A 25,402-nucleotide genomic window follows, 5' to 3' on the forward strand; every position below is an offset into this window, starting at 1 on the left:
AAAAATCTATTAGTAACAAACATTACTGAAACACCACTGCTAGTAGGCTAGTTCAAACAGTGGGGTTGGGATAAGGGAGGGTGGAAGGCGGAGAGGGTAGGGAGTTGGCCAGAGGCACGGTCGAAGAGGACGGTGTTGAGACGTGCCTAGAAGGAGGGAAGAGAGTGTGTTCATGACTGGTGATCTAACAGGAGTATAGTAAGCCTGTCTTTTCAGAAGCTTAGTCATATTAAAAGCCACAATGACTATCGTTATGCTTTGCGAGTGAGCGTTGCTTATTTGTGCAAGTCATCGAGGTACATATTCTACTTACAATATTAGACTTGGCAGCACTTTGTAAATACACATGTAGAGACCATGATGCAACTCAATATTTTACTGGCAATGATAGGTCTACAAACTGCTTTCGTGTCATGATTTCACAGAAAGACATCTGGGCCCAGGCAACAATCAGTTCACTGAAAACTCTGGCAAATTAGCAACTATGAAAATATCACATATTCGCATGTGGATCCAATGTGAAAGTCAAGTCAAGTGCTGTTGGGATTTTTTTTGTTCACTTATGTGCTGCTGCTGGAATCTGGATTCATAAAGACATAATCATATACCCAGAACTGGTAGAGTGATCGCTCACTGGGTAGAGATGTGTGCCTGAGCTGTAATAATATATAATCCTTGCATTTGAAATAGCGCCTTATCACTTCTTCGAGATGTCTCAAAGTGCTTCACAGAATATACTGTAAAGTGAATTGACTGTATTTTGTAGACAAGAAGAGGATGACAATACTCTCATTCATCTCCTGCTGAGCTGTACTGTTTGCAAGGAGTTCCTGATAATTGCCATCCAACTAGTGAGGGCTCAAACCTGCACCTATCAGATGTTAAATGATGAACTAGTGATGACCTTCTTGGGCTACGTTAGGATGTCTCATGGGAGTTGAACTGGTTGCAAGGTGATAGAACGTCGGACTCAAGTTGACCCTCTCTGGCGGTCTGAGCTCAGCCTGGCTCAGTGGTAGGACTTGAAAGGGACAGACATGTTCCTGAGGGCAGAGATTCCACCCACGCAGCTCCTGTTAACCCTGCAGGCCAAAGCCCCAACAGGCTGAACTGGACAAGCAGCGCAAATCTTAACAGACAGCGTTTTTAATGGCACCTGTATGGTTTTAGCTCCATTTTAATGTGTGTCAGCCTGGCGCAGTGGTAGCACTCTCGCCTCTGAGTCAGAAGGATGTGGGTTCAAGACCCATGTCGGGACATGAAATGAGACAGAGACTCTCCTGCTTGCCTCCCATCAACACCTTCTCACCTGAGGAGTTGACACATTAATCTACATGGAAGTGTACTCCAGCTTATGGAGCTTGTGTGTGGAACCTGACTCCTTTAATTTAACTGCCCTCATCAGTGATTTGACTCATTTAATCTTTTCTGCACCTCTGAAATATTGCCCACCTTTGCAACTACCTCTCCCCTTGGACCCCATCATCCATATCATGTCCAGACTTGACTATTCCAAAACTCTGTTCCGCAGACAATTAGCTCTTCTCTACACAAGCTGCCAACTATCCAGAACTCTGCAGCTTGTGTCCCTTCCCACATTAGGCTCTGTGAGCCTGTTTCCTCCATCTTTGCTCTGCTCCATTGGTTCGCCCTTCCCACACTCCCCCTCTCTCAGCACCAATGTACGTTGAAGGGCTTTGCTCTCTTCAAGGTGTTTGTGTTGTTTTCCTTACATCATTGGTGGGCTTTACAATGACACCATCCATGACTTCCTTCCTCACATGTACAATGATGGTACAAATTAATTTAGTGGGCTGGCTCTCATCAAAGCATGTTGTAACCTTTTGACTCAATGAAGTAATTTTTGCTGATAAATTCCATATGCGTTATTTAGGATTCCTCTTCACTGTAAGCAACCAACAGATCCATTGACATCTCCAGGTAAAGACCCATGCCATGATGACCCATGATCCTGAGCCAGTTGGGTCCACAGTACTCCAAGCACGATCAATGATAGACTAGCCAGGCTTCTCACTCAGCTCTTGCTGACCCTGCAAGCCAAAGCCATAATGACTAGGGTGGTCCTAGGTGGACAAGCAGCAGGAAGTTTACCAGACAGTGTTCACAATTCAAAGTTTTAGTTGATTAAATTCCAGCAGTACCATAATGCACACTTGGCTTCATAAGTTTTGTCTTAATGGCTTGGAATGTGTGTTAAAAATGCAACTAACCCATCCTTTTGCCCAGAGGGAATAAAATATAAACATGAGGAGGTGATCTTGAATTTATACAAAATATATTTGGTTAGACCACATGTGTCCAGTTCTAGTCTCTTCATTATAAGAAGGATATTAGCAACGATACAAAAAGTGCAGCATCGATTTACAAGCATGAGACCAGGTTTCACAGGTTACTATTATCAGGATATGTTGGTTGGGTTGGGCCTTATTTCGCTAGAGAAGAGACGTTTAAGGGGAAGACCTATTAGAAGTGTTTCAAATCATAAAAGGGTTTGATAAGGTTAACCTAAATAGGTTGTTTCCACTGGTTAGGGAATCCATAACCGGGGATCTAAATACAATATAGCAACTAGAGGATCTAAAAGAGAACTTATGAGAACCACTTCATGCAGAGGGTAGTGAGGTTGTGGAACTCACTGACTGAATAGGTGGATGAATCAATTAGCAGAGATGTATTCAAGACCTTCATATTAGGGACAGAAGGATGTGGGAAGGAGGAAGGAATGGGTGAACTTGTGGGTAGTATAATCACCAGCATTCACTGGTTGGGCTGAGTGGCCTGTTTCTGTGTTATAAATTCTTTGAAAATAAGAACAACATATGCTTATTCCAGTCAGTGGTGATTGCCTCTTTCATGTCAGTGCTTCATTAGTCTTCTGTCTCGTCTCACTAAATACCCTGAGGTACAGTACATTTGTTGTTTTTCAGTCCTTGAGCCTATCTAGAGCCTGGAACTCACTCAAATAATATTTGTTGGATATAGAGGTGATGTTTTTAGTTTTCTCCCTAGTAAAATAACACCTCACCTTTGCCCCTCACGTCTTTCAAGAATAACCAATACCCTTTTAAGTTATATTTATGTATTTGGTTTCAATTGTAGTCTTTTTTTCTCTTATCCTTATCGTAATAATATAATAATAATAATCCTTGCATTTGATACAGCGCTTTTCACATCTTCTAGACATCTCAAAACACTTCACAGACTACACTGTAAAGCGAATTGACTGTATATTTGTGGACAAAATACAGCAGCCAATTGCGCACACAGCAGTGTCCCACAAACAGTCATGGATTGTGTGACCAAATTATTATTGTTTTTTTTCTTGAGGGATTATTATCAGGCTTGTGGAGTAAGGAAACTTGCCCAAGGTTTTGCCCCACTGGGAAACAAACCCAGGTCTCTTGCTTGCAAGGTGAGAGCTCTAACCACTGAGCTACACAACTCCACTTCTAATAATAATAATAATCATAGTAAATTGGTCATTCAATCCAAGACTTATTGTGGGACATTACTGTGCACAATTGGCAGCTGCGTTTCGTCCACAAATATACAGTCAATTCATTTTACACTTTGAAGCACTTTGAGACGCTTAGAAGACGGGATAAGGTGCTATATCTAATGCAAGGATTATTATTCAGTATTATCCTTCCTATCTAGTTGCCTTTCTGAGATTGTACACCTCTTCATTTAGAGAATTCCCCTCTTTTATAATCATTTTTGTGTTCCCTTTTATTCTCAACAGCAACACTTCCCACAACACAGTTGTTGTTGTTGCTTGATGCTTGGGGATATCACCCATTCCAATCCCTCTTAATTTATCAAGAGTTTATGTGATTTTTGTCTGCTTATATATCTTCTGGAGGATTGTAGGGTTGGTATTCTGAAAGAATGTGATCGAATGGGCTTTGTATGAATCTCTCTGGTGATCTTAATAATTATGGTAATCTTTGCATTTGGTATAATGTCTTTCATGTTGGGAGGACATCTCAAAGTACTTTTTATTGTGTTTTTGCAAGATTTCACTGTGAAGTGCTGTGTATTTGTAGGTAACATTTTGGGGGTGAGGGGAGGGGGTTGAAATCCTCATAGTTGAAGGAAACATTTGTCAGCAGCAAAGTAATTTTTTGCAATATTCACACGTTACAACTAGTGTTTGCATCACTGCCAGAAGCAAAATGGGAGACAGCTGCACTGTACAAGTCTCAGAATGGTTCGGTGCCAACTGATCTCATCTTCCTTCAAACACACCTTTTTGCACACAAATACTGTATACTTTACTGATGCATTTATCATGAGATTCATTGCAAGGCCTGGCCAGTTTAATGCTGACTGACGCAGTGACAAATGGAAAAAATAATCAAGTAATCGCGATCCTTACAACAACAAGATTACAATTTGTATAGTGCCTTTCATGTCGGGAGGACGTCCCAAGGCGCTGGACAGAGTACAGCATTTCAGACCCAAGCTGGGGTCGGGAGGGGAAGGGAGAGGAGGGGAAGGGGGCTAGCTGATGGCATGGTCGGAGAGGAGGGTCTTGAGGTGGAACTTGAAGGAGGCTAAGGAGGGGGTGAGGCGGAGTGATTGGTGGATGGAATTCCAGAGGTTGGGGGCAGAGTGGCTGAAGGCTCTCCTCCCGATGGTGGGGCGGGTGGGTCGGGGTACGTGGAGCAGGGCAGAGCCGGCTGAGGAGGGAGCGGGCGGGTTGGTAGGGGGTTAGGAGATCGCAGAGGTAGGGTGGGGCGAGGCCATGGAGGGCTTTGTATGTGAGGACCAGGATCTTGAACTGGATCCTCTGAAGGATAGGGAGCCAATGGAGTTGGGGGAGATGGGGTCACGGAGTTTGGTGCGGGAGAGGACACAGGCTGCAGAGTTCTGGAGGGAGGAATTGGGAAGGCCAACAAGCAGGGCGTTTGCACAGTCGAGCCTGGAGGACAAACAATGTCCAACTATATTCATTCACCCACAGACACGCAGCTGCTTCACTTTACATTATATCCTGTGAAGCGCTTTGAGGCATCCTGGTGCGAAAGGTGTTATATCAAATGTAACATTTACTGTTATTATTCACAAACAGGCTATGGTCCTGAACTCAGCTTCTTGAAATCACGCTTGGGACTTGCAGACATTTACAGAGATGTTGCACTCTTATGTTGATTATTTTCTATTCAATTGGTAGAACTCTCGCCTCTCGGTGAAAAGTTGTGGTTTCATTTTCTGCATCAGGGACTGGAGCTCATCTTGACTAGCCTGAAACTTCAGCTTTGCCTACAATGCTTTACAGAAAAACTATGTGAAGCACTTTGAGATGTTTCAACATCATAACATGATAAGATGATTTATCAAATGCAAGACTATTATTATTATTATGGATCATTCTCCTTCACTCAAATTTGGGTTCCGTCTTTCAGTCACATAAAACAAATCACCTTTTTTTGGTCTAATAGCAGATCAGTAATAATTTGCAATGGTACTCGATATCCCAATTATTAGTCTCCCATTTCAACATCAAATACTGCAAATTTGGAAATGCTAACACCACATTTACATCCAATATGCATTTTCCTGGATGTATAACAACAATAAAACAGCTTGCATTTATATCACCCTTCACACTGAGTGGTGTCTTGGAGAGTTTTAAGATGATATGATGGCTTTACTATTGATCTAGGCACAACAACTTCAGCTTTGGCACATTATGAGTTGGAAGTTAAACCCACAGATAATCCTGTTGTTGCATTCCACCAAACGGGTGTAACCATTGCTAATTCCAAAACCAAATAATGAACCAGATGAGGCTTGTGTTTTCTTGGCTTGATATCAAAATCTATTGAAAACTTAACACCTAATGGATATCAGAAAGAGAGTAAGGTGAAGATGAGAGGGGAAGGTGTCAATCTGGAGACTTTCAATAATAAATAAATAATCCTTGCATTTGGTATAGTGCCTTATCACAAAGGAACAACAACAACAACTTGCACTTATATAAGTTGCCCTCCATGCAGAGTAGCGTCTCAGAGCTCTTAACAGTGGAGGAGCCTGACTCCGAGCTGGTGGGGAGGATGAAGTGGCTGTAAGCACGGTTGAAGAGGAAGGTTTTCAGGCAAGACTTGAAAAAGAGGAGAGAGGGGGCAAGGTGGAAGGATTGAGGGAGAATGTTCCAGAGTTTCGGGGCATAGTGGCTCTAAGTGTGACCTCCGATGGTGGGACGGAGGGTGCATGTGATGAGCAGGAGCCGGTGCCAGTTGAGCGGAGGCACTGGCGAGGAGTGCATTGGAGTAATCCAAGCGGGAGGTGACAAACAAATGCACGAGGGTTTCATCTGCATTTGGGGTAAGGTACGGTCAGAGGCGGGTAATGTGGCAGAGGTGGAAGAAGGAGATCATGGTCAGGAACTGGATGTGGGGGAGGAAGGACAGCTGGGGGTCAAACCGACACCTAGAATGCGCACTGGTTCAGTGAGTCTGAGGGAGAGGGAGGAGTTTAGATCCGCAGGGGTGAAGGAGTATGGCTTCTGTCTTGTCCACATTCAGCTACAGGAAGCTTGCACTCATCCAGGCCCTGATGTCTGGGGTTGGTACTGGAGGGGGCGAAGTAGATTTGTGTGTCATCTGCATACATGTGGAGGTTTACCCTGTGTCTCCGGATGACATTGCCCAGAGGGAGCATACAGATAAGGAAAAGAAGAGGGCCAAGGATGGAGCCCTGGGCTACCCCTCAGGTGACTGGGCGGGGGTGGGAGGGGGAAACCATTTACCGAGATGAAATGGAGACGGTTGGTTAAGTTGGACTCGAACCATGCGAGTAATGCAATGCAAGAACAGTAATGCAATTTCCCCATAACATCCAATCAGTAATGCAATGCACCCACCAGTCAGCAATGAACCAGGCTGGACCTTTTTATTGATGTTAGCACAGCAATAAGTGATAAGTACAGGTGGAAATGTTGCTCAATAGCAAAAATGCAACATACATTCCCCAAACCAATAAACTTTCAAATCTGCTTTGTTTCCATTTATTTACTTAAAACAATCAAAGTATTCTGCAATATATACAAAATATTTTTTTCAAGATTTTAGCGCAGCAAAAATGTAATTGTAAATTTATACACTAAGAATGGGTTCTTGCAACCAACACAATAAACTTTCCAACCAGTGCTAAGTTTTCAAACATACCATTTAAGGTAGTTAGAAAAGAAACACACAATGGGAAGTGGTAGATCTGAAGAATATTTTGCAATATGTTAACTAACAACAAAATGATAAAAACAACTATTAAATGTTGTTTTATCCATAATTGTATGGTGGGAAGAGGAATTGCTTTCAAATCTTTGCACTATATTTTCTGTTGAATGTTGCCATCAATGCTGCCATCAATCATGATGATTTAAAATGTGTCAGCACAACAAATAGCATAACCCACTCACTTCAATATGTTTTTATCTAACATATATATCTTTAAACTGGCTATCAAGATACTTGTAATAATCATGAAGGAGCATTTCCAAATTCTTTGCAATATATTTGCAAAATATCAGTGATTAATAACCCCAATTAAATATGATTCAGAGTATATCTTAAAAAACTACGGTTAATATTTTTAACATTCTGAAAAATATTTAGAGGGAGATGTTTTGACACTATGTACACAGCAGGAAAAGATTAAATGTTAAGATGCTTTATGTATATGTAAGACAACGTAGGTGTCCAGTCAATTCTATAATCTCAGTTTGGCAGAGTTGGTAGCATTCTTACCTTTGGGTAACAGGATTGCATGTTAGAGCCCTGGGTTTGAACTCAAATCCGAGGGAATACTGAATTAATGGTGGTGCTGTCCTTAAATCTAAATCCTTTTGAGATGGAGGTGAACAATCCCAATGGATGAGTTGGCAAAGGAGCACAGAGTAGTCCTGACCGGTATTCTTCCCTCACTCCAATTTACTCAAACAAATTGGCCGTTAATCACATGTTTATGAGACATCAGATGCCTGATTTGCCTACATAATAGTAATTACTTGTAAAAGCAATGTATTATGTGCCATTCTGTGAGATAGTTTCATGTGATAAGGTGTTCTATCAAATGCAAGCTTTTTTTTAATTTTTATTAAGCATATAACGCAAAATGGTTATCATTTAATCTTCATTGGCACATTTATAATAACTGTGGTAAATTGGAGACATCTTGAAAGTTATAATCCTTAAAGTAATACCATTCAACATTTAAAAGGAAATTAGATAAGTACTGAAGAGCAATAATCTAAATGGGGATAGAAAAAAGCAAGAAATGGGATTAGAGTATTTTGCCCATCTCTTGTTGCCTTCGGTTTCAACCAGTTTAAACCTTGCATAATCTGATCTATATATAATTCATAGAGAGAAACAGCGAGCGAGAGAAAGCAGATGAAGGAAAGTGAGGACAGCTTTTTGTCGTTCTCAAACATGGTGTCTGGCTCTCAGTAGCCAAAAGATTGGACCACCCTGCTTGTACATATTTTCTGCAGATGAGATAGAGTACTCTGTAGTAGTGTATATGGAAAGAATGGGCTACCATTGCTTAATATGCATGTGTTAAACTTGGTACAGAAACCTTGCCTTAACATCACCAGCCAAATCAGTATTGTGTGCTGTATAGGTTACATGTTAGTCATATAAAATCTGACTTATACATAACTTTACATAAATCATATATATGACATATGTAAGTTTGATATAACTCATACTTTGCATAAGTCATTTTAACTGTACAGTCCGAATTGATACGACATACGTGAGGTTTACTGTATTTGCCATAAGTCCCCACAGAGTGATTGAGGCAGGGAGTTGAAGAGTTTGGGGTGTAGTGACTCCAAGTACAGCTGGTGATGATGGAGCAGAGGGGACAGTGGAAGTGTAGAAGGCCACAGCTGGCTGAGAGAATGGTAGACAAGTGGAGTGTGAGCAGTGGCAGTTATCAAATGCTTCCTAATTAGGAAATGAATGCAGCAAATTTCCACCTGGGTCTAGATTTGCTCTATCTATTAATTTAGCATTTCAGAGTGTTCAGAATTTCCATCTCAAACGCAATCTTTAATTTTGAAGACTGTTTTAAAAACTACAATTTCTGTACATGCAAAAAATCACCATTAATAGACTAAATCTAGACTCTACCCAGAAATGTTTAAAAAGGTTTGAATGAAGAAATTACTTCTCAACGTCCCCCTGAATTGTTTGCTAAAAATGATAAGATTGTCAGCAATTCTCAAATTTACATTATATAGTCAGATGACCTGGAATAAATCTCCCTACTAATATAACTGACTGGTGGGTAAAGAATTAAAGAAAGCCACAAATTAAGATCAGTTTCAAGAATGGTATGATATTTTAATTATTTATGTATTCTGTTCATAACATTTGGAACAATTACTTTGAAAAAAAACCTTTATGGTGAATTATTTTACTTGTGAAGTTGATTGTGAAGACAATTATATTTGATCAGACAGATTTTCCTCCTGCAGAAAACCCATCACCATGCTAAATAATTCTCAAAATAGATAATTGAGTGTCCACATTTCTTTGGTTTCTATCTGTCTGGTATGGAGTGCATACTCTCTCATACCCTCCTTACCTAATCCTCAAGAGTTTTGGTATAAAAAGGCAACACCTGATCTTTGCAGGCTCCAGGTACTTGTGGAGATTACCAGCTAATACCATATTGCTTGGAAACAGAGGAAAGCTTCTTGCTGTTTCTCTAGCAACGGTTACGCTACCCGTTAGGGCTTTGACTTTTCAGAGTTAGCAGGAGGTGGCTGGGAAGAATCCAAGCCTTGAGGGTTTGTTCTACTGGAAATCCTCTTAACTAATCAGACTGATTGTCTGTTATCACTCAACGTTAGATTACTACTGATCTACCTAGCTCAAGTAGTAAAAACTCCACAGAAGACTTGCTCCATTCTAATCTTCCAGTGATTGACATGTCACCTTGGAACCAACTCAATTCTAAGGAGATCCTACTTTAAACTAAAAGATTTTTTTTATCCAGCATGGATAAAACAGATTAAAGCTCCCTCTAAACTGACCGTCCCAGCAGTCCTAAACCGGGTCCAATTTATGTAGTGCTGGATTAATTGTCATGTTAACAAATCTAACCAAGAACAGGACAGGATTTGTGCAGATTAAATTCTCTGTACATTTTGAATTGAAAAATATAAATTGTAATAAAATTTCTAGTGCAGAAAATAAACCCAAACCGTACTCAATTACATTTACAAAACTCACGTAAGTCATATCAGTCGGGACCATAACACTTAATATGACTTACAGAGTTAATGAAGTCAGAGTTGCAGGCAAATTGTATAAATCATAGAAGATCCAATTTAATCAATAATCTACTTGCGTAAATTAAGGCAGTCGGTAAGTGCTGCAATAATGGGGGTGGGGGGGCGACATTACGAGTTAGGAGGTGATTAATACGAGTAGTGGTAAAGGCGCTGAATGCAGGTCTTGACGATACCCTAACCCCAAAAAGTACACATCAAGTACTTGATTATATAATCTTAATTAGGACAACAGCTAGGGCTACAATTGGCTTTGGTAACCTTGGGATAGAGAGAGGAAAATTAATTAAGTGTTCTCCGGTTTTAATAACTAATCATTGACCTCCCTAAAAGGCTATAAGGTACACATGTTGATATCGGTTTAGGACAATATTGGGTTTGACTGTGAAGCATCTCATGGTCAAATAACCTGCCAATTCACTGTCAAGGAGCATTTTTGGATACTTATATTTGGTAAGGTGTCAAGGGATTTGGTATGGATTTGGTATATCCCAGTTGAAGAAGAATTAGTCAGAACCTCCAAAAGAACACAGAAAATTGGAAGAGAAAAATTGGCAGGAAAAAGGGACAGGCACAGATGGAGACAATCCAGTATTTCATAGCTCAAAGTGGTTCCTAGGTTTCTGGGGGAGGGTGAAGGCAAAGAATGGACAGATACTGTCTATTGAAGACATTTATACAACAATGACGAGTAGAGCTAAAAGAAAAGATAGACATGATGAAGAATCTTCACTCAGGAAATAGTTGAGATATTGTCCATGTGGGGCAAATGGTTCTTTGTAGGTGATAGGCTCAAGGTCACTTCTTATTCATTATTCATATTGTTGTTATTCTGCACTTTAATTAGGACTTGCTGAACTGCTATAGGCACAGCACTGTAAAGCTATGGGAACAATCACTAGAAGAGAATAAGCAAAGTTGAGCAAACTACTGAAAATTAACCATCAGTTAACGATCGCAATGTCAAAATGGACTAAATGCTGTTCAAAATTCTAGGCAACAACTTCCCACAGATTTTATTAAGAGCCAGTACCTTAACTTGATACAACTCAGTGTTTGAAGACAATGCACTATTGCTAACTGGTTACAGATTGTATAATACTCCACTGGTATTACCAAGGCACTGTTAGATAATATGTATTTCAGTAATTGTAGTCGCCAGAGATCTCATAATCCTCATCTTCATCATCATCTTCTTCATCTTCATTTGTAGCTTTGTTATGAAAACTCATTCTCATTGCAAATGGCGAATCTGTTTTTCAAATAAAATTTGCATTAATCCTGTACTGAAGAACAAACATAAAAAAGGCAGTAAAAGTGATCTTGATCTCCACACCAGTCCTGCACCCATTAATGCATTGCATGACAACTTCCCGTCATTGCAAGGACGGGTTCTGTTGTAGGTTATATTCTAAGTATGATTTGGGGGAATTGAGCTTTAAAAAACAATCTCTGTTGGTCTTTGGCACTTATCACGTCTTCGAGACGTCTCAAAGTGCTTCACAGAATATACTGTAAAGTGAATCGACTATATTTTGTGGGTGAAACGTGGCAGCCAATTACGCACAGCAGTGTCCCACAAACAGTTGTGGATTGAGTGACAATTTTTTTTTGAAGGAATTATTACCCCCAGAAAAGCGATCTGCCAATTGACTAACAACCGGGTTCCTACTAACTGCTGGGTAAACAGAGGCATGTGGAGTAAGAAAACTTTTCGCCCGACCGAGAATCAAACTCTGGTCTCTCGCTTGTGAGATGTGTTCTCTAACTACTGAGCTACAGGACTCCACTTTAATAATAATATTAATAAGAATAATCCTTGCATTATTAGGGGTTAGACTATCGAGGGATTTAAAGGTGAGGACGAGGATCTTTAACTAATCCACTATGGATGGTGAGTAAGGCGAGGATGAGGATGATAGGCTTGTGGAGTGTAATATGGGAAAAGACACATGCTGCAGAACTCTAGATAGTCTGCAACTTTTGTAGACGAGAGTTGGGTAGTCCCTAAGAGCTAGCAGTTCATTGGCATAGTCAAGACTGGATGTGATAAATGCATGAATGTGATGAGGGCTTAAGGGAAGGGATAGTGGTGGAGGAGAGCAATATTGTGGAGGTGAGGGAACACTGAGTGGGTGGCAACATGGATGTGGAGTTTAAAGAAAAGTTGGCAGTCAAACAAGACACTGAGGTTCCACACCAACAGAGTGAGGTAGAGTGTACATCCATGCAGCTTGATGCTGTCAGAGGTTGAGGTGAGAGGTGCTGAAGCAGGAAAGCTTCTGTCTTGTTGAAAGTCAACCGGAGAAACTTAGAGCTCTTCCAGGACTTGATGTCTGACAAGCAATCAGTCAGAACAACAGAGGTCCTGGAATCAAGGGTGGAGGCAGAGAGATACAGATAGAGATGAGTCATTGAAGTCACCCGTTAATGTGGTAAACTCTTACCCAAATCGTAGACACTCAAACTTGCAGAAGCAAATGCTTCTCCATACTGGTTCTTTGTGTAGCAGATATAGGTTCCTTCATCAGATTTCTTCACCCCTTGAATCTGCAGCCAACCTGTGATACCATAACGCTGAGGCCCACCTCTTGCCTGGAAAAGATAATATAATAATGAATGGGACATTGAATCGTACACACTACAAGGGGCCCATTTAGACCATTGAATTTAACAAGGTTCATTGCATCTATTCTGTCCTTAAACTGAGATGTTCTGATGAGAGGTCCCACCTGTCTGTTCAGGTGGATGTTAAAGATTCCATGGCACTATTCAAAAAAAGGGAGTTTCTCCTGGTATCCTGGCCAACAATCTCCCAAATAAAATTGGTCACTCACTGCATGCTTGTGGTTCGTTGCTGTACGTAACTGGCTACTGCGTTTCACCCACAAAATACAGTCAATCCGTTTTACCTTATATCCTGTGAAGTGCTTTGAGATGTTTCAACAACGTGATAAAGTGCTATGATGGGTCAGCCTGACCAATGACACTGCCACATTACATATTAATGGATGTTACTTTCCGTAGTATATTTGAGCTTCCGAATATAGTTACTTTTTGAAGGAGGTTGATATTTTGTTTATCAGGTATTTTGTCAAGCTATTTTTGAATAATATTAACAGTCCCAATGCACTTTTTTGGGGAGTCAGTCAGGTGTCTGACACATGAGGAAACTCATCATCATGCTGAAGAGTACCTAAACCAAACTGAGAATTCCAGGTATCCCACCTATCTAAGCCAGTGACTTCCTCTATAATTCTCAACTTCCCAATACAGTGATGCATGGGAGTTGCCGGTGGCATTAGTTTGTCCTCAACCACAGAGAGTGTCAGACCCATCCTCTCAACTAGTCGTGTCTTAGTTGGTACAGAATCTAGTTAAATTGAATACCAGCCTCCAATTATTTTGTGAAATACAATCCTCCCGTTTTTATATAAAACATCATTTTCAATTTTTTTATAAAATGTTCCATTTCTGTTCTGAGGCAGATTTCTGTGAAAGTTGAGGAGAATCAGGTTATGTGGATAACAATAACAACAACATTTCATTCATAGAGCACCTTTCACGTCGGGAGGATGTCCCAAGGCTTGGGTCGGGACCCGAGCAGGGGGGAAATGGTCAGGGGGAGGGGAGGGAAGGGAGGGAGCGAGGAGGGGGTTGAGAGTCGAGAGGAGAGCTGAAGGCACGGTCGAAGAGAAGCTACATCCTGCTAACATCCAAGACATTACCCAGAATGTAGCATTGGTCTTGCACAAACAGCACAGAATGCAGATTCTGAGCACAAGATAAGCAATAATCCATACTGAGGAAAATTCCTTCAATCAATCTTTATTTTATAAAAAGAAACACCTTCCAAATAATGATGGAATTTAAGAATTTTACACAATTCCGCACAAATTTGAAATTAAGGCCCTCCAGGCTAGGTGGGATCTCAGCCCTCAGGCCTCGGAGTTCTGACCTCGGTGGGGGGGGGGCGGGGGGCCTGTAATTCCCAACTCCCCACAAGACTGAGTTCTAATTGAAAGAGTTGTTTATCAATGACAAATAAACACGTTTTGTTTACAAATGCCTACGTCTCATCTAATCCATTCTGTCATTGCCGGGTCTTTACCTGGATTGATATGTGTGAATCATCTCCAGGGAGCGAGTTATCAATTCCTTTCTTTTTCCATTCCACCAGTGCCACGGGATAGGCAGACACCTCACAGCCAAACACAATGTCATTGCCAGTGAAATTCTGCACATCACGAGGGGGCGAAGAGATCCAGGGAGCTGAGTGAAGATAAGTAAAGTATTGAAGCTAGAACATATGCACATTGTTTCATTTTATATCTCCAGGAAGGTATAACCAGAAATAAAAATTAAGCCTTGCATTTGATTTAATGCCTAAAACGTTAAAATGTCTCAAATAGGTGTTAAGTGTAATTTTTAGACAAAACCGGCAGCCAATTTGGACACAGCAATCTCCCACAAACATGAAGTGAATGACCTTTTTTATTTGACCCTTCTCTCTAAGATTTATCTTTTCTTTTAAACTCGCTTCGCTTTAGTGCTTCCTGTTTCCCCCCCTGCACTCCCCACCCCGACCCTCAGCACGGGTCCATAACTCTGTCCAGCACCTTGGGATGTCCTCCCAACGTGAAAGGCGCTATATAAATGTAATTTTGTTGTTGTTGTTGCTGTGGTATCTAAACTGGGTGAAAAGGCCTCAGTTGAAAGTCTCATTTAGAGTACAGCACCTCCGACAATGCAGGTTTCCCAACACTACATTGGAGTATCATCATAGACTATTAGCTCAAAGTTTTTAATGGGGTGCTCAGACAGTTCTGCACTGAAGAGTTAGTCTAAACTGTGAACTAAAATTGCAATGTGAGGCTTGTACCCATAAATTTCTGATTCAGGTTAAAGTGTCATCTGAAGGACAGCACCTCCAACAATGCAACACCCCCTCCAGCATTGCATTGGAGTGTCATCTTAGACTATGTGATTCCAAACTCCGACATGGAGGCTTGAGCCTTCTGACTCAGAGGTGAGAGTGCTGCCACTGAGCCAGGCTGACACACCATAACTGCTATAAATCTATATATTTAGTAGGGAAAAGTGTTCAACTAACCCTTACTCCTTAATAAAGATGGACTTATTCAGAAAATTGGCCACAATTATACAAAACTAATAATATATAATAATAAAAATTGCATTTGTTACAGAACATTTTCACGTCTTCTCGTCGTCTCAAAGCCCTTCACAGAATATACTGTAAAATGAATTGACTGTAGATTTGTGAGCGAATCATGGCAGCCAATTGCGCACAGCAGTGTCCCACAAACAGTCGTGGATTGAAGTGAACAATTTATTATTGGTTTTTTTCTTGAGGGATTATTATCAGGCGTGTGGAATAACGAAACCTGCCGAAGGTTTCGCCCTGCCAGGAATCGAACCCAGGTCTCTCGCTTGCCAGGTGAGTGCTCTAACCACTGAGCCACAGAACTCCAAGGAAAACTATTTCCAAAGTGCCTGTATTGGTCTATGGGTTAAAACTCAAGCGGCTGATTTATGTGTGTCCTCAATTCAATGTCATCCAAAGGTTTTGGCAAGTAACAGAGTAGAAGATTTGCCGGCCAAATATTTTCCTTCTCTTATACTTTGCAAATGTAAATGTGTTTTTCATCACAGCCTTTTAATGTTTTTTTTATTATTGCCAAATTATTATATTTCTAGAGCAGACAAACGCAGCACCATGAATATTGCTCCCATTAGTGTTAATAGTTACTTGTCCTATCTTCCTCTTCTAAATTTTCTGCTTTGTCTGGGTTAAGCAAATCTTAAATTTGTATTGCACCATTTCAGGGCAAAACATCTTGAAGAGCTGTACAATCATTTCTGTCAAACCTAATGTCTGGTTTGGAGTCAAGCACAGTATCTATTTGCACACATCATTGGACCCCACAAACATCTATGAGTGACCATTTTTTCTGGAGGATATTGACCAGGATTTACATAAATTTATACAGAATGTACAACATGGAAACAGGCTAGTCAATCCAACCTCAGCAAAACTCACATAAGTCATCTCAGTTGGGACCATAATATTTAATCTGACTTATGTGAAGTCTGAGTTGCAGGCAAACTGTAGAAGTTGTAGAAAATCCAATTCAATCAATAATCTACACTGCGAATGTTTAATTTAATGCAAATGATAAGTTCACATGTGGTAATTCATCATTGCAGCAGATAAGTGCAGATGCGGTGGTAGATTAAAAATACATTTCCTGCGATTCAATGCGATTCCTGTGATTCATCACTATATGTGCACTTACATTGGAAACATTGCAATGGTATTGAATCATTGGAAATGAAGTTCTTCTGTGCATGCGTCGACAGAGGAAGACGAGCTTTCCTCCAATTCAATGCAACCAGCCGGTAAGAGCAAATCATGAATGAGTCAGGACATCATTTCCCACGATTCAAGACCTCAGTTAAGCACGGGAGTAATGGAGGATAGGGGAGCGGAGTTACGAGTTAGGAGGTGAGTGATACAAGTAGCGTAAAGAAATATAAATGGTTTTGATAGGAAACTGAATGGGACTTGGGTGAATGTATGACTTAGGCATTTATACGATTTATAAAGATTAAACTCATGTGAGTTTCATTGTATTCCATACCAATGATTATACTCCACATGAATCTTCATGGATTCCTTACTCCCCCCGATATCCTTATGTTGGGCAGTCCAACCTTTTGGCTGCTGCAGGCCGATTCCCTATTTGAGAAAGGTCTTCAGGCCTCATTAAGCAATATTTTGTGTTCCCCTTCCAGAAACATAACATAACACGATTTACGCAGTGCCTTTTTTATGTTGGAAGGACATCTTAAGGCGCTTGACAATGCTGGCTGGGCACCTAAGCTGGGGGTGGGAGCCGAGCAAAATGGGATGGGGAAATGATGGCTGAAAGCGCGGTCAAAGAGTTAGGTCTTGACGTGCATTGAACGAGGGGAGGGAGGGAACAAGTCGGAGGGACTCCAGGAATGGAGCTCCAGAGAACAGTGGCAAAATGGCGACGGGAGCTCAGATGGGCTGGGGGGAACATAAAGCAAACTGGTGTTTGCTGGACGAAGGGAATGGCCAAGGCAGGTCGCAGGGATGGGTGGGGATGAAGGACGTAGAGAAGTTTTTCACTGGGGAAAGCCTCTTTTGTCTCTCTACATAACTGGTAACATTCTGGTAAATCTCTTGCACTCTCCCTAAGGCCCTGACGTGCTTCCTAAAGTGTGGTATCCAGAATTGGACCCCAAACTCCAACTGATGCCTAACCAGCTTTTTGTAAAGGTTTGTAAATATCGATTTGTAAACATCTATTTGGAACCTACCCCCTTCTGAGTGACTCCTCATAATGGTTTCTCAATGCTACACAAAGCGTCCAACTCGTCTCCCTAGGCACCCTAATGTACAGTCCACCTAACCCAGGAAATTTGTTAGTTTCAAGTCCCTTGAACCTATCCAGACTCTCAGCCTCACTTATGTTAAAGTCTTGGAGCTCAAATAATATCTGCTGAATGTTAAGGTCCATGTTAATAATGTTCTCTGGGATTTAAAAAAAAAACTCCAGGAAGAAATCATTTACCATGTTTGCTGTCTACTGTTCATTCTATTTTCAAACTCCCACAAATCCTTTAGGGTTTTAACATCTTCTCTGGATTCTGTGTTATTGTTGTAATATTGAAAGAATTTGGGGAGTTATATTTTGCAATTACTGCCGTATCCCTTTCCAGTTCTCTCTTGGCTCCACTTATCTGTGTTTTAACCTCTTTCAGTACAGACGTGTATTCAATCATTTCCTTTCTCCCTACAAGTTTTGTAAATCTTTGTTTTCTTTGTCATCTCTCTTTATTTTCCCATTGATCCATTTTGGTGTGTTTTTTTGTTTATTTTGCCCCACTGCACTTGAGAATATATGCGTCCTGCATATACTGCATAATGTTTTTTTAAGGATGTCCATTTTTCCTCAACTGATTGTTCATGAGTAATGCTTCGATGTCTCTTTGCTCAGACCTACCCCTAAAGTTTGCCCACCTAAAGTCGTACTCTAGAGTTTGGTTACTGCTTGTGCTGTTTTCCAAGTTAAGACAGGTTGTGAAGTGCATTGAAGGGGAACACACCCACAATTAGTTGATAATTAACTCATAAATTGGTTTCCTCTTTTTAATCATGTTTTAATTAGCACATCAAATATCACAATTCTCAAACTTTTTGTAGCACATTCAGTGATGTATTTACTGACTGAGTAATTAAAGAAGATACTGAATCATAACTAACAAGTTCTCAAATATTGCAAGGACACATCCAATTAGCCCCAAGTAAAAAAATTAATAATGTGTAAATATGTGTGTATGAGTCTATTGTAATAAGTGAGTGAGTGATTGTTTCTATATGTGAATGTGAGTGATGTGGAGGCCTGTTTGAATAATTGTGTGCTTAAGGTTTGGTTCTATTAAAGACAAAAATGTTTTTAAAGTTATTAGCAATATCAGTAGTTGCTTGGTGAGGTGCTGCAGAGGCTGTGCACAGCAGACATCTGCCCTTGCCTCAAGTCTCCTTTAAATCCTTTACTGAAACAGCTTGGAAAAAACTTTTCACTTCTCCCTATAACACCACTGATCTACAAGACCCACGAACAGAAAAAGTAAGGGAAGGAGTTAATGTCCTGGAGCTGTATAGAAAAAGATAAGCAAACAATAATTTACTCATTACTGTCTTCATTATTTATTGCTAAATCCAATGCACATTGCTGGAACCAATTTGGACTAGGATTAGAGACAGTAAATGGATGCAGATGTTGGCTGCCAGGTTTTATAAACATTTATTAAGTAGTACTGATGCATAAACCTGATGGCTCAGACCGAAACCCCAGATTTATAAACACTTTAATCCTTAATAAATTACATAATTTGTTACCTGTCTCACAGGGACCCGTGTGCTCGATGCTGAGGTTTCCGTTCCTCTCTGTGTAAAACGTTTCCTTAAATCGGCAGATATTGTTATATGTCTTTCCGTTTGTTCCGCATAGGCTACCCTGCGACCGGCATACACACTGGGGCTCGGGAATCTCTCCGAAGCCAACATCTTCCGTGTCCAGCAGGCAGTCTAGATCTTCTCCACACTTCCCGTAGAAGTGGTTGGTGTTGTCCAAGTCGCAGATCTGCCCCTCCACGTTAGCGCACTCAGTGCAACAGCCACATTCATCCAACACTGTGCCCGCCACACAGCCCGTTGGCAGCGGGCACAGGTGAGGCTGGCAAAGTCCGCAACCATCCCCTTCCTTCAGCAGCCTGAGCCAGCCTCTGTGGTAGAAGTGGGGCAGTGCCTGCATTACCTGCACCAGAAACAGGGCAAGCAGTGCAGCCGACAGTGGCAGCTTCATCTTTACATCCAAATCTGCAGAACCGAGGTCCAAAATATCTTGGGTCAGGGCCGAGCTCTAAAGGTTTTCATTCTTTCCCCAAAGTTAAAGTTGTTGAAAAGGATTATTACTCTCAAATAATGTTCTTAGCATCAATGCTGGCTGTCAACTAGTGCATTTAAAGGATCAGGAGTAAACCAGTGACAAACTGATGATGGAATCTCTGCAAACATTAGCTTTGCACCACATCCACTGCCATTCTGATACACACTTGATGGCTCCGTGTAATACTCTGCAACGAAACCCAGCCCAAGTTGGCAAAGAGCCACTGCTAACAGCCACAGGAGAACTGTAAGCGGGAGAGAGCTGTGATTGGAGACGGAGCTCAGAAGAGAGTCGACTATCTGTAGAAGTTTTCTCCGTTGCCGTTGGTTAAAGGGAAAGGCCAGCCGACTGCCTGCCTGCTGCCAACTCATTGCTTTTCCATTTCGAACCTCAGCAAACAGCACGCTGCAGAGAAGCAGCTCTGAATGCTGTTATTTTAAACCCACTGGTGAGATGCTTGTATTATTTCCTAAACTCTTTGACTTATAGGTAAGACATTTTTGTGCTTGGATTGTTAACAATGGGAATAAAGCCAGAGTGTACGCTTCAGGAACTGGACTGGAACCAAGCACTGCAGACATGATGTAACCAGTGGACTCTGACTGTTTGTATTTTATTTATAATAAAATAATAATCCTTTTTGATTCAGCGCTTTATCAAGTCTTCGAGATGTCTCAACACACTGCAAAGCGAAGTGACTGTATATTTTTGTGGGCAAAAGATTTATTTGCCTTGATTAAAGCTATTTAATGTTTATTTTCTCTCTTCTTTATATTTTTAATTGAGTTCTATTTTTATTGCTCTCTGAGTTTTCTCGGGAGCTCCCTGTACTTGAGGGAGGGCTTTAAAGGTGAGGACGAGGATTTTAAACTCGATCCTCTGGGGGGTTGGGAACCAGTGAAGCCAGGCGAGGAGAGAGGAATAGGCTCACACAGCTTAGTGTGGGCTCTTAAAATAATGATCTTTCCATTAAACTACAATAGCATGTGTCAGCCTGGCTCAGTTGGTAGCACTTTCACCTCTGAGTGGTTCAAGCCACAGCTCAGGACTTTAAACTAGGCTGACACTACAGTGGGGGGCGCGGGGGGAAGAGTACTACATTCATTCTTTAAATGAACATTAAACCAAAGTCCCATTTGTTCATTTAGATGGGTATTAGAGATCCTAAGGTACTATTATAAAAGAGAAAGGAATTTCTCCTGTGTCATCAATAATTCCTAAAATTAGTCACTCACTTCACTGTTTATGAGACATTGTTGAGTTGCATTGGCTGTCATGTTTACCTACAAATACACCGTCACTACACTTCACAGTAAAATGCTGTGAGGCACTTTGTGGCATCTCGATAACATCATGAGGCACTATATCAAATGCAACAATTATAACTTACGTTTACATGGTGACTCTGTCACAAACAGTAAATCTCCAAGTATTTTGTCGAGTCGGAGCCGGACACTGACTTAGGTGGTCGTGGGAGGAGGGTGGTCACCATAGTCACGGGTGAAAAGGTAGGTTTTGAAGATAGATGGAGTGGGGTTGAGATATAGGGATAAAGGGGGGTGGGGAGTGCCAAACAGTGGGGGTATAATAGCTGAAGACTGGCCATTGATGGTAGGTCGGAGAGAGCAGGAAAAACATAGCAAGTCAGTGTTTGTTGAACAAAGGGGATCAGCACAAGAGCAGAAGGTTCAGATGCAATATTAATCTGAGGACCTGTCAAGCATTGACAGGCATTACTTGTTGTCAAGGATAGCACCTTTAACAATACAGCACATTTCCCAAACTGTGCTGTGTGTTCAAAGTGCCAATGTGGGTTCAAAGCCACAACCTGCTGACTTACAGGTGAGGTTTGTTTAACACATTGATGCCTTTGAATCTACATTCAAAGGTATCGATGTGACTCTACATTCAAAGTGCAGAAAAAAGGAAAACTGAATGAGGCCTCTGTGAGTGAAGACAAGTAGTGATCCTTTACTCATAAATACAGCTGTACCAATTTCCAACATGGTTATCCACTGCAACAGGCACTGTGAGAAGCTGAAGTCTGGGATTTGCCTGGACAGTACAGGGTAAGGTATAACAGGATGGATAAAGTATTACTGACAAGAAGACTTGCATGGGCTGGTTTGTCCAGCAGCACTCACTGAATGTGTGAGCAGTCTAGAGATTGGTAACAATCAGGCTCGAAAAGGAATTTGCTTATTTCAGCATTGCAGCGAGCTTGAATTAATCTGTCAAATTACCTCAATATTTCATCCATCAAATTCCTGATCTAAACCTGGGTTTATCACGATCCAGTGAAAAGCAACCGTATTCATGGCATGACAGTCAGAGCAAGTACAGCCTGTAAAGATCAAAGAACAAAACTCAAACAGAAAACACATAAGTAGACCCCTAATGTGTAAAAAAAAATTATATAAAATTCCCATTAGGCAACAACTGACCATGTTCACTTGTTTGAGTCTTGCCTCACTGATTAGTCCTACGTCAACCCGACTCTTTCTGCTGCTTCTGCTTTTGGCTGTGTGATGATATTGGATGCAGTGACCAGAAGGAGCCTCCAAACATGAGTTGGATTCAATATTCTAAATAATAATTCATACATTTGTAATAGCTTTAATGTTGGGAGGATGTCTCACAGTACTTCACGGGATACACTGAACAGCTATATATACTGTTACTCTGTAACACAGACCCCTGTGGAACGCCATTCATTACACTACCCCATTATGAGAAAGTACAAAACGAAATAGCAAGATGTTCTATGGGTCTGTTAGCAATAGAAGAATGGAGAGATGGGACCATTAGGGGAGAAGTAGATAATAAGCAAATGACAAAAATACTAAATGAATATGTTGCCTCAGTTTTCACGAAAGAAACTGATAAGTAACAGAAAGGGAGGGTATGTTGCATTGTCAAGGGTACCATCCTTCAGATGTTAAACCAAGGTCCCATCCACCTGTTCAAGATATTAAAGATCCCATGGCACCATTCGAAAAGAGAAGGGAGTTTCTCCCAGGGTCCTGGCCAGCAATTCCCAAATAAAATTGGTCATGGCTGTTTCTGGAAAATTTCTGTGCATAAACTGGTTGCCACAATTCACCCGCAAAATACACTTATTATTATTAACAACAGTTAAGATAGGGAGAGGGAAATATTAAATAAATTACACAACCATAAAGAGGATAAGGCACCTAGCCCAGATATACTGCACCCAAGAATCCTAAGGGGACGTGGGGAGGAGATAGATGGGCTCTCGTACTATATATGTAAAAACTCTGTGTCCTGGCCAACAATCCCCCGATCATAAATTGGTTACACAACATGATCACTCACTTCATGGAAGTTGGTGAGACATTATTGGGTGCAAATTGTCTGCCACATTGGTTCACAAAACAGTCACATTACTTTTACAGTATATCATGTGAAATGTTTGCACACATCTCATTGATGTGATAGGGCTGTTTATCAAATGCAAACTCCCTCCTCATCGGCCTTCCCAACTCTTCCCTTCACAAGCTGCAGATTATCCCAATCTCTACAGCTCGTGTACTCTCGCGCACCAGGCTCCGTGACACCATCACTCCCACCCTCGCCCGACTCCACGAGCTCCCCATCCCCCAGAGGATCGAATTCAAGTCTTCGTCCTCACTTTCAAGGCCATCCATGACCTTGCCTCCTCCTACCTCTCTGAACTTCTGACTTCCTACCAACCTGCCCACTCCCTCCGTTCATCGGGCTCAAGCCTGCTCCATGTTTCCTGCCCAACCCGCCCTACCATCGGTGGTCGGGCTTTCAGCCTCTTTGCCCCCACACTCTGGAACTCCATCCCACAGTCCCTTCACCTCGCTTCCTCCCTCGCCTCCTTCAAAGGCCGGTGTCAAGACCCTTCTTTTCAATCGTGCCTTCAGTCGCTCTGTCACCTCTCTGCCTTCCCTCACCCCTACCCCTACCCCACCCCTCCCCCCTGACTGTCCACCACCTTGAGACGTCCTCCTGACGTGAAAGGCGCTCTATCAATATCATTTTGTTGTTGTACATATATATATACACACACAATATATGTATTATACCACAGCTGCTCAGATTATTTAAAATCATATCTAATCTATTTTTGCAGAAAAGTTGAAATACATTGTTGCTGTATTAGATTATAAATACACTCAATATACTTAATAGCAGTTACCTGTGAAGGACATTTGGATATTATAGATGTTATACTCAATGGAAGGATTACTGTATTATTTTTACTGTTATATTTCATAATTTTTCACTTGCAGTTCTACAGTTTTCCACCAAGGAGCAGTGTTGACCATTCTTTATAGTCGGAACATGATCCATTAAATTCTCACAAAATAAAACAGAAATGTAATCATAATGTGAACCAGGAACTCAAAAAAATTCACATATAATTACAGTCAAGGTTCCAGAAACAGCCATGGGGTAAACACATGTATCTGGATGATTCATTTACAGGGCACCAAGATATTAGTTAATCATAATAATATAATAATAATCCTTGCATTTGATATAGTGCCTTATCACTTCTTTGAAACGTTTCAAAGCGCTTCACAGAATATTGTAAAGTGTAGTAACTGTATATTGTGTGGACAAAACAAATTATTACTTAATGTTGTCTTGGATACAACCTTCACAACACCATCAACTTGAATATATATATATATATATTTTATAATGCCTTTCAGCGAGTTGTATCTCAAGCACTTTTATAAAAAAAATTCACAACAAAACTGAACTGTGAGATTAATGTCTCAATATCACTGATATCATCCAAGCTGTTCCCACCTCCCTCACTGCAGTATCGAGGGGTTTATCTGGAAGAGCTTATGTCTGCTGTCCTCTATTCCTTCTCTGCTTATCCCCTAAAGTCCTGAGTTATGCTATTGAGCTACCCTTCAATAACTGACCCAATCGACTACTTCTTACATATGTGCGATGGACAGTGAGCATTGGCAGAGCACAAACCCTTGTTGATTTTTATCATTTTAGCCTAAGGATTATTGAGCCCAGTTATAGCATCCCTAACCGAGATTATCTAACTCTGAACAGACCTGGGACAATAAGGGGGCCTTGCTCAGATTCATTCACCCGAGAAAACGTCAGACGGTTGATGGATTTAAACAATCCAAATGTGTATGCATATGTCTCAAGTCACCAGTTCTGGATATTCTTCAAAAGAATAACTTTGTCCAGCTGTTGATGGGAGTGAGCTATCGTTTCACACCCATGTGCTCAGACTGAAGGCATCTTAGATATATATTCTATCTGATATGTCTGATTTTTCCAATGTCCTTCTTGTCAATCTCCCCAGCTCAACCATTCTCAAAGTCCAATTAATTCAAAACTCTGGTTCCCATGTCCTCAACAATACAAAACCCGGCATCCCCTCACCCAAGTCGTTGCCAGACTCCACTGGTTCCCAACTGCAGAATGGTTGAATGCCAAGATCCTCATACACATAAAAAGCACTTGATAGCCTGGCACCTCCCTTTCTCTCCGACCTGCTTACACCCCACTCCTCTGTCCACCACTTCACTCAGCAGGCTCC

General features: G+C 41.1%; 1 protein-coding gene and 1 non-coding gene across 2 annotated transcripts; both read right to left on the minus strand.

The window, feature by feature from the left end:
- Positions 1-6,911: 6,911 nt before the first annotated feature.
- Positions 6,912-20,053, minus strand: LOC103177320 (kazal-type serine protease inhibitor domain-containing protein 1). The gene is made up of 4 exons (XM_007891434.2): positions 19,284-20,053; positions 14,442-14,602; positions 12,778-12,925; positions 6,912-11,582 (listed from the first exon to the last, which is right to left on the minus strand). Exons 1-4 carry the CDS (start codon positions 19,747-19,749, stop codon positions 11,473-11,475), a joined length of 885 nt encoding a protein of 294 aa, XP_007889625.1. The 5' UTR covers positions 19,750-20,053; the 3' UTR covers positions 6,912-11,472.
- trnaa-ggc lies at positions 15,748-15,819 on the minus strand. The gene has a single exon. It is a non-coding gene; the product is annotated as a tRNA-Ala (tRNA).
- Positions 20,054-25,402: the final 5,349 nt, after the last annotated feature.

Source organism: Callorhinchus milii, unplaced genomic scaffold (genome assembly GCF_018977255.1).
Source record: "Callorhinchus milii isolate IMCB2004 unplaced genomic scaffold, IMCB_Cmil_1.0 Scaffold13, whole genome shotgun sequence".
Classification (NCBI taxonomy): domain Eukaryota; kingdom Metazoa; phylum Chordata; class Chondrichthyes; order Chimaeriformes; family Callorhinchidae; genus Callorhinchus; species Callorhinchus milii.

Excerpts from the sequence above, each read along its gene's own strand:
- LOC103177320 (XM_007891434.2), bottom strand. The coding sequence starts at position 19,749 with ATGAAGCTGCCACTGTCGGCTGCACTGCTTGCCCTGTTTCTGGTGCAG. Across the intron at positions 14,603-19,283 it reads CACGGGTCCCTGTGAGACAG|CTCCCTGGATCTCTTCGCCC; the intron begins GTAACAAATTAT and ends ATCTTCACTCAG. Across the intron at positions 11,583-12,777 it reads TTTGAGTGTCTACGATTTGG|ATTCGCCATTTGCAATGAGA; the intron begins GTAAGAGTTTAC and ends TTTGAAAAACAG.